The 10,590-nt window shown below is 38.6% G+C and overlaps 1 protein-coding gene across 1 annotated transcript in view; it reads left to right on the top strand.

The window, feature by feature from the left end:
• Positions 1 to 1,138: 1,138 nt before the first annotated feature.
• Positions 1,139 to 10,590, top strand: part of preb (prolactin regulatory element binding) — a 33,041-nt gene continuing 23,589 nt past the window's right edge. The window contains exons 1-3 of the mRNA XM_030394096.1: positions 1,139 to 1,323; positions 2,728 to 2,919; positions 4,881 to 5,079. Coding sequence (XP_030249956.1) covers positions 2,785 to 2,919; positions 4,881 to 5,079 — 334 coding nt within the window. The 5' untranslated portion in view covers positions 1,139 to 1,323; positions 2,728 to 2,784. The remainder of the gene's footprint in view (positions 1,324 to 2,727; positions 2,920 to 4,880; positions 5,080 to 10,590) is intronic.

Here is a 10,590-nt window from a genome sequence, read left to right as displayed (position 1 = left end):
GCCCAAAAGGTGATGAGCAAAAGCCATGACGATGAGAGACAACTACGAGAAAACAAGGAACACAGAGGCAAAGCCAAAGTCAGCACGTTTTATAGTCGACGCAGCGTATTTTTTAATCTTTTACTGATGACTAATTCATTTCTTTGTGTGGATAGAGAAGTGACCTCTCACTTTAAGGGAGGTTATATGATTTCGATTGAATGTTCCAATTATAGGACTTGCAAAAAGGAAAAAAAAAGGAAAAAATATCTGTCATCAATATATGTGACATGTCATGAGAACCAATGGAGCCTTAAGATAAGAATTTCTCATTTGTAGCTTATAATATATATCATTGTTTAGAAGTTATAACCAAAACCCATTAGATGGCAGCATGATATCCTTTGAATTAGCAGACTATGAAGCAGTCATAATATCACAAAGATTGCATGTCCTGAAACACAAGATATACATTTGAATGGACAGTTCTGACCATTTCAGGCATTTAGAGTGGATGAAAGGAGAGAGGACCAACTTAATGAGGAAGGCGGTATCTTTCTGACTACTGAAAGGTGTATGGCATGAAAATGAGGATGCAAGGTCTTTGGTTAGTGGAAAAAGGCATGTCTTCTCAGTTCTGTTCTCCGTCTTGCTTGACAACCCTCCTCCTTAAGATAAAGAAAGAAGAAAAGGAGCCTATAGATTAAAGCATAACAATGTTCATGATAGAACTTTTTTCTTCTTGTATTCCTGTGTTTGTTCCACTACAGTTTCCTTTGTGATTTGCACTAAATATACCCAGTAAAAATGGAACACCAATTTAAGTTTTAGACTTTTAGACTCAAGATTAATCAAGATATTCTGAAGCAAAAAGTACAATTACTTTCCCTTTCCAATCCATAGTATTACACATATCAAGCACTTCAGAAAAGTCAAGAAATACAATGACAGCCAATGATCCCACATAAGCTTCTCTGAGGAGTCAAGCAAATCTAAAAATCAACTTAGGTTTTATTTGTAATCTGTTGAAGATCTCTTCAAGAAAATAACAGTTCAGATCATGTATTTACTGTGATCTGTCTACTGTGTCTTCCACACAGAGAAACTTCGGCAAAAAAATAAACACAACAAAAGCTTGCTTTCATATGGTGACGTCATGACGCAGCGTTGGCTGCTGACGTGTAGGTAGGGAAGTGGCTGTCGAGCTGTCTTTAGCCGCTAGCTCTTAGCTCAGCATCTTCATCATAAGCCGCTGCCATTAATTGCCCACAATGGAATCATTTAAATTAAAACTGGGCTGTCTGATAAAATAATAACGGGAGACAGAACGGGGCATTTGGACAGGTATGGGGACTAATTTAATCACTGGTAGGCTAGTGGGCTGCAGTGCTAACATTAGCAGTCCTGACTGCTGCAGCTAAACTGTGTTGACATCGTTGTTGACTCTGAACTCTGCACTTTGTGTTTGCAATATAACATTGGTGTTTTCTTAAGTTACTGTTCAAAACAGAAATGTTTTGTAATGTATAGTTGTCACAATCGTTTTACCTCATGCTGGTGGTGACAGGTTGGTGCTTATTATGTCAGCTGCTAACTGTTAGCGTTGGCCCTAACGTTACAGTGTTGGCCCAGGTACACTTTATGCTGCACTAGAGAAATGCTACGCTGACGTTACCTTGCGTTAACCCTAACCGAGCCGAGTAGAACATGTCGATAGGTAGCACAGATCCACAGAACAGGTCTTCGATGACTGACATCAACATTACAGTTAGTGAAAGCGCCGAAGAGGAGGGAGGAGAAGAAAAGTGGACAGTGTGCTGCAGTGTCTGCACTAACTCTGTCATCATTCAGACAGTTTAATGTGCTTAAAATGAGGCCACGTAACAGGCTCAGTGGCTCTGTCACTTCTTACCTCTTATACACTGCTGTCTCATGACAATATTTTGCAGTGATTAACTATTAATACACTTGATTTAATTTACATTTAGGTTGTTAGAATATGAAAGGGGTTGTGCTGGAAATATCAGTCGCCTATTTATTAGGTAACCAAATATACTGGACTGGTGGACAACTGACTTGTTACGTTCAGTTTCTACACCAGATATTGTGACGCCAATATTTGAAGACAGCCAGTCCAGATACGGATCCTCAGACTGCATCCGATGAGCTGGTGTGAATGGGTGAACGTGAAAGTGCTGTAAAGCGCTTCGAGTGGTCAGCAGATTAGAAAAGCACTATAGAAATGCAAGTCCATTTACCCTTTATTGTGAGTGTAGACTCCCCATCACTGTTTCCCAGAGCACAAGGTGACCTCTTCACATATCTAGAACAAAACATGTTCAAGTCACAATTAAATAAATCAGCAAATCATTTGGGAAGCTGGAACCACATAATGTTTACTATTTTTGCTTGAAAAAGAAAATGCCCCAAATAGCTGATTAATTGAGTAACTGCTTGATTTTGTCTGTTTTCTCATTTCTTCACTACACAGCTCTTTTGAGGCAATAATATGTTGTTGATATTCCAACATACATAAAAACTGCTCCTACAGATGTGCATCATATTATGTCGCTGATATACAAGTATGCAGCTTCATTGATTCCTTCATTCCACTATGTTTCTTTTAGCTAACATTCAGTGGAAGAATAATAACTGTGAACGGGCCCTCAAGAAACACCCCTAAAGATGGCTGTTTTGGGGGTGGACAGTGAATACCACTGAGAAACTGACGCTCTCTATTTTCTACAGGTGTGGTTGGATGCAGTGGTTTTAAGAAGACGTGTGAGTGACAATACAACAGCAACAATGGGGAAGAGGAGGGTGCCAGACCTGTACAGAGCCCCCTTCCCCTTATACTCCATTAAAGTGGACCCTAAAACAGGGCTGGTGATCACAGCAGGAGGAGGAGGGGCTTCCAAAACAGGCATAAAGAATGCTGTGGTAAGTACTCAGGATCAAGAGAACATACTGTATTTGTGCATTCAGTTGTATTATGTGTACGCTGTTTACCAGAGGTTGAGAAGCCTATTGTCATGTGCCTGTTAACAAAGTTGGCATTCCTAGTTGGAACATTAAATTTTCCTTCCTTTTGAAATAACAAACAAAAACATTTCGAACGCATCTGTCTATGGGCAAGCTTCAGTGGCAACTCCATATATTGAGATTCTGAAGCGTGCAAGGTCTGAGTACCGTTGTTTTTTACTCAAGTCCTGTGCTTGCTAGGGTGCGGGACATTGTGTGAGAAGATGCTGCATCATCCTTAACGTGACGCAAAAAAATAATTAGTGCAAACAAAGGCTACATATATCTGCAAGGCCGTGGCTTGTCTGGCTACCTTCCTTTCTTCATCTGCTAGGAGTCAAGTCCTGTTAAATTGATGCAACACCAGGCTGGAGTGCATGACTAGCGGGTCACAGCAGTCACAGTGCAAAGGTGAACTGCAGAAAACTGTCAAAAGTGTGGATTCACTTTGTACAAGATAAAGACAATAAGTCGTGTAGTGTGTCAAATCAGAAGAAACTTGTAAGGCAGCAAGGCATCGATGTGAATTAGTGTACTGATTCTGATCTCTAGCCGTCCCCGAACCCGACTGTGTTGGCACATCACAAGTACCCGCGGTAGTAGTTACTTTGGCATTAAAAGGGAGTGGCAAAACTGAGGAGTGCCACAGAGTGGCTAGGTTTTGTGAACTGAAATGAACTTTAGTTCCAGCATTTTGATTGTGGGTTTCCTTTTGTAATGTTGCCTGTCTACCACAGGGCGTCACTGCTGCTGCCCCAGTGTGCCAGAAAGTACAGTAATTGCGCATCAGTGAAGGTTCCATTTACTCTTGGTTCAATAAGTGCAGTTTGACATTCACTGTAATGTTTTATTAATACACGTCTGTGTGTGGGTCATATACTTTTATCACTTTATTCTTTTAAGTGTTAACTGAACATTCACAAAGATATTTTTGTAATCCATACATTTGACCAAACATCTTGCTAAGTAGGTGGTGCTATGGATGTGTTATGAGGAGAATGGCATTTTCAAGGTGTCTCAAACTTTTGGACTCTACGTATAGACTGCAAAGTAATATTTAATGGTACTCGACTTGCACCACCAACACTAGAACATGTTTAGTGTATGAATGGCAATCTAAAGTTTATGCTAGCAACCGAGTTTGAGAGAGCCAGGCTTTATTTGCATAAGGTCTACAAAACCTAAAACCTGAGTCGTGATCAGTGTCAAGACAGTGGTTATCAACTGGCTTTGTTAACTCAGGGTTTCTTATTCCATAGGCACAGGTTGTTGTAATGAGGAGCAATGAAAAATATAGAAAAAGGTTTTACAGCATAGAGCAACACTTTTGCTGCAGTAAGACAAGGGAGGAATGCTGATCATGTAAACCTGTAAATTAATAGAATTATTTTACCTCTCAGTGCCTCCTGTTTATTTCTAACATGAAAACTGCACATTGAAACCTGATACAGTATATTTAAACATCTTACTCAAGAATTGCCTTTAGATCTGACAATGTCACATATTTAAGGATATGTGGAAATCACTTGAATTTTTGGCTTCATAGTTAAACAAAATTTATTAATTGATTATTATCTGTGATAAATACCTATAGACTAAACATGTTCTAACCAGTGTTATATTAGATGCAAAACCAGCAATGTAAAACAGACCTGGCAGCAAATCAGGACCCAAAAGGTTTAAGCAGAATTTGGTGCATTTCTGAAACTGGTATTGATTTCGGAACAACCTTAACTTCATGACATTGAAAATCCTGGTTTTAGACTCAATTTACTTTTCTAATGCATTAATCTGGCTTTGTAGTCCACTTCCCTGGATGATAGGCATGATGAGAGTGTGTTAATCAGCAGCAGTAGCAGATTCATGTCTGTGTGTTTCAGCAATTCCTGGATCTACAGCTGGTTGGAGAGCACCAGTACAGTGCCACTCTCCTTCACTCTCATGATACGGACACACGCGCCACCATGAACATGGCTGTAGGTAATGGTGTGATTGCTGCAGGACAGGACGGGACCTGCTCTGTGATGAGCTTTAAACACTGCACACAGGAAGAAGGAAGCAAAGCTGCTGCTAAAGATGGTGAGATTTACCTGCTTACTTACAGGACAACAAAAATATGATTAAATGATTACAAGTACATGTGTTAATCTTTACGTAGCCGTGATAAGGCGTTTGTGCACTGATAGAAAAAGCGCTGCATGTGCCTCTTGTTTCTATGACAACAACATCTTAACCACCACCGCTGTGTGATCCACACTGTCCCTTTGCTGTCTACTATCCGTTTGTTTTTTATTTGACATCGGGACATCAGAGCGAGGAGGCTGTGGGTGATGACATAATCCATAGGAGACAAAAATATGGTGAATATTTAACGGCCAGAAAAAAGAAAAAGTGTGATGGTGATGACACCAACGCCTTTCTAAAAAAGTAGAGAAATTCTCAATAACATGACAATTTCTTAATTATTTCTCGATGCATCTCAGTGATCTGAATTACTGTACATTGCTACTTTTTCTTTCTTTTTTTTTTTTTTTAATTCTCTCCTTATTTAGAAAGGCAAACTTCCATCACATATATCAATTACAGCCGTAGTTATTCAAGGACAAAGGAAAGGATGGATGTAGAAATTTAAGTGATTTATCCATATTGCCCTTATGGGGTTTTCTTTTACGGACCACTAATTTCCCAGTTGCGAACAATAAACAAACAAAACAAAACAGAACCGGGGAGCGCACCACTTCTGACACTCAAAACATCACATAAAAAAAAGGGTCAGGTTCACCCAAAGCACAAGTGCATTCAAATGAAATCAGATCTAATTGGTTTTACATACTCAGTCCATTTGGTCCAGATCTTATAATTTTTTCTTTTTCAACTTTGAGGGAAAAAGATATTTTCTCCATAACATAAATCTCTTAGACAACTTCGATCCATTCATCAGTGGTGGGAGGTTCTGCTTTTAACCATTTCCTCGTTACAGATTTTTCACTGGCCGCCAATAGTATAGCCAGCAGTTTTTTGTCTTTGATGTTCCATGTTTCACACATTATATAAATGAATGAATGAATGAATGAATGAATTACTTTTATTATTGTGTCATGCATACAGTGTATGCCCAGCCCGCATGGGCTTATAGGACACCAAAAAAGAAAAGAAAGAACCAAACCAGATCCAGAGCACAACTGGATCAGCACAATAACATCAGCACATCAAAAATTAATTAAACAAATGTACTTGTCGTCTTTTCCAGGCTTGAGAAATAAAGCTAGCAGTTTTAAACACATTGAAATTAAACAACCACTCCAGCTTCTGCTCATCAGAGCACCAAAATATTTCAGGGTTTTGTCCATAGATTTCATGAAATAATACCTCTCTTAAATCATCATACTTTGTACAGTATAAAAGGAAATGAGACTCACTCTCTACTTCATCTAGCTCACACATTTCACATATTCTGTTCTCCTCGGGAGTATTTTTAAATTGACCAACCTCAATGGCCAGAGGAAGAATACCAGATCTCAACTGTGCAACTAAAGATCTTTGACTTCTCTGTGAACGTGATGTAACATATAATTCAGGTCCAAAATTAGATTTAATCTGCATATATGTCCTTAATTTTGGTTTTAATAGAACATTTTCAAACCATTTCTCTTCAAATTTCAATAGAAGCTTATCCTTAATTAAGTTAACACTACAGCACAAGTTATTCCTATAAATACACACCATATCCACCTCCTCAAAAATAGAGTACATTTCTTTTGACCAGGGGGAGCTATGTAATTTACTCCATATAAATACTTTTTTATTTATTCTATCCTCTGTCATTTTGTTTAGTCGATTCCACAATCGAATCATTTCACATTTTCGCTGTACACATCCTGGAATCCAGCCCATATCTCCTTCTATTGCTGGAATTGGGGCAAATTTATGGACACCCAAAAAATATCTTACAGCTCTATTCTGTATAGTATCTATAACTTTGGGCTCTTTAAATCCCCATACTCCTGCAGCATAATTCAGTATGGGAGAGACGCATGCATTATACAGTTGAGTATTTGTAAAGTAACCCAAATCATTACAAACTTTAATTTTATTAATAACTGATCCCAAAGCTCTCCCAGCTGAATCAGCAAGGCACCTAAAACCAGTTTCAAACGTCATAAAATCATCCAGAAGGAAACCTAAATATTTATATGAGCTAACATATTCCAAGGGAACTGAATCAAAATAAAATGTTTGTTTACTTCTTTCCATGCCTGTGTTTCTAAAATGCATAATCTGTGTTTTGCTCTTATTTATCATTAATCTCCATTTATGACACCAGGAGCTAACCAAATTTAACATATTTTGTAAATCAGACTCAGATTCTGCCAGTAAAATAATATCATCCGTGTATAATAGAATACCTAAATAAGTGTCATCCAAACATACACCCAGATTATTTTTCTTAATCTGTAGAGCTAAATCATTCACAAACAATGCAAAAAGTGTTGGAGAAAGAATATCACCTTGTTTCACGCCAAAAGGGGTTTCAAACCAATCAGTATACATATCATTGATCTCAACACAAGCAACTGGGCTACCATACAGACTCTGAATAGCTTTGTAGAACCTACCATCCACCCCTGTTTCCATCAGTTTAAAGGCAAGTAAATCTCTATTAATCCAATCAAATGCCTTTTGGAAATCAACAAAACATGAGAAAGTGGGTTTACCTGTGGCGATTCTAGCTCTAGTGATAGTTGACACTGAATGAATATGGTCAATACAAGCACGATACTTTCTAAACCCATTCTGCTCATCAACAAGACACTGTTTCATTTCCAAATATCGAGTAAGCCTATAATTCAGTATATTAGAATATACCTTATAAACTGTACTTAGGAGACTAATGCCTCTGTAATTAAGAGGTATTCTGGGATCATTCTTTACTGACTTTGGAATAGGTTTTAATGATAGATTTATACCATGGTGATGGAATTATACCATAGTCAAAACATGTCTGAAACAGGCAAAAGAGGACTTCAAGAAGATATGGAGATTTCAGGGCTTCATTTGGGATGCCTTCTATGCCAGGTGTTTTCTTCAATTTTACTTTGTCCAAAGCTTTTTTAACTTCTTCTATAGTAATATCCCGATTCAAAAATGTATTTACACTATAGCCTGGCATATCCATAGCCAACTCCATCATACAATTTGAATCACAAACATTACTTAAGAACAGGTCATCAAAACCAGGTGGAATAAGATGTCCAGAAAATGTATTTGCAAAATCTGTTTTCCATTTCTCAAGCACAAGCTCTTTTTTATTTTCAGTGTCACCATCATCTAATAAGATCTCCATTGGGATTTTCTTTAGTTTCTTAGGACCTAATTCATTAATTTCTTTCCAAAATTGTTGTGGATTGTTACTTTGCAATCGGTCTAGATGTAATGCTTGTCCTCTTCTAAACTGTCTTTTATAAAATCTAACTCTCTTATCAAAGTTAGACTGAGTCTGTTTGTAGTGATCTTTAAGTTGCTTTCTAACAGCTGGATCTTTACATTTCAAAAATTCCCTCTCAGCCTGTCTCTTGTCATTCAGAAGTTTTTTGAGTTCTGCATTCCAATATGGTTTATTCCTATCCACTTTGAAATGTATTCCTCCCTGGCCAGATAAAGATTTTCTTGATAAATTCGTATTCATTTCCCTATCCATTATATCACAAAATAATCCATACCAGTTATCAATATTACTTTGCGTTATCACCCGACCTTCTAGGTTAGCCATAAGTTCCAGCAGAGCCATACGACACATATTAGATGAAAGAAAGTTGTCTGGAAATATTCTAGGTCGTCTTTGAAATAAATTAATCCCAGAATCATTTTCAGAAGAACAAAACTCAATAGCAGCATTAATTTTAAACTTAACATTAACAGAGAATGGTCCGGTAGCCTACTTTTTTCTCCGATAAGGTCAATACAAACAGGGCTGATGCTCAAAATCTCAGATGAAGTTATCACTTTCAAATCAATACAAGTCTCCAAACAATCGTGAGGGGTTATTATATAGTCCACCACTGCTCTACCTCTTGATGATATAGATGTAAAATTGTCAGTATCAGGATTTATTCTGCCATTTAGGACACAGCATTTACAATCCCTGAGAAATTCAAGGAGTGATTCCCCGTGACTGTTCATGCTTAGGTCTATGGCCACTCGAGGTGGGACATTATCAATATCCCCAATACAGTCATCTTTAACTATTTGAAATACGACTGTTAAAGTCTCCACATAGATAAATGACATCAGCTTCCAAGGAGTAAACCTGGGCCAGCAGATGAGTCAAAAAAGTAACTGAGTCCCGTCCTCTTGTAGATCCCTCTGGTGGTAGATAGTAGGAAAAGATAACTAGACTATACTGCAGCTCCCGATGCTCCAAACGTACTCCAATTATATCGTCCATAGACTTGTCCACTACTTGTATTCTAAAATAATCCAGCAAATAGTTCTTAACTAAAATGCCAACTCCTCCTGATGCTTTTTTAGCTGTTTTATGCAGCATCCTGTTGTGACCAAACCAGGAGTAACCTTCAAAGTCAATCTTGTCATCCCATCGTGAATGTGATTCATTTAATGAAATAATATCAGGGTTTAGAGACTGTAGTAATGAAATCCTGAGTGCACAGTTCAAATTAGTCCAGCCATTAATATTCCAGTGAACCAGGGACAAACAAGGGGGGTCACCTGTGTTTACAGACTGGGCAGCTCCTCTTCAGCCTCTCCCACCTGCTGCCGGGGAACCTGCTCGGACGGCAGCAGCCGCTGCAGCCTCGGCATAGGTCCGTTTCATCAGGCGGTCGTTCCCCGTGATGTAAAAACCTTTTCCAGCATATCTCCTGGAGAAGCGTTGTAAAGTTGAACTCGAGAATCCGATCCGTGTGAGACTTAGCGGATCTCAAATAAACTCTTTTGAACTGGGTATTGCTCTTCAGCCTCTGTTTACACCTGAGCACCGCCACCTTGTCCTCCACATTAGCGAAGGCAACTTTCACCACACCTGGACCGGGTCCTCTCGCTCGCATTCTCAGCACCGCAGCAATTTCTGGCACAGGTTCACACTCCAAACCACTCTCCAGTAGCTCTCTTACTTTTCCATTCAAATCCTCCCCTTCATCGTAGGCCAGACCCAGTATCACAATCGACACATCAGGGTCAAATTTATCAGAGGGCTTGGAGCTAGTTGTCTGTATTTTTTCTTCAAGTGAATCCAGTCGCGACTTTAGGATACCTATTTCCAGGTCAATATTTTCTTGTATCTCCTTAACGGACTTCTTCAGTTCAGCTTTCATAATTTTTTCCAAGGGAACCATACACGCTGTCAACCTTGCTACTGAACTGTTTTTCAATATTATCCATCTTCGTACTTAACAATATCATCTCCTTCAGCAACACGTTTGTTTCCTTATCTTCGTCTTTGTCTTGTCCTCGCCGCCCACGTCCATCCGCCATCTTGATCCCTCCAAGCTGAGATGTTTGGAGGGATCAAGATTATATTGCCCAAATACATAGTTTCACATTTAAATGGAATGTTTACATTAAATACATCTT

The sequence above is a fragment of the Sparus aurata genome, chromosome 17 (assembly GCF_900880675.1).
Source record: "Sparus aurata chromosome 17, fSpaAur1.1, whole genome shotgun sequence".
NCBI lineage: Eukaryota > Metazoa > Chordata > Actinopteri > Spariformes > Sparidae > Sparus > Sparus aurata.
The sequence above is the reverse complement of the archived record's forward strand: the minus strand, read 5'-3'. Positions and strand labels throughout refer to the sequence as shown.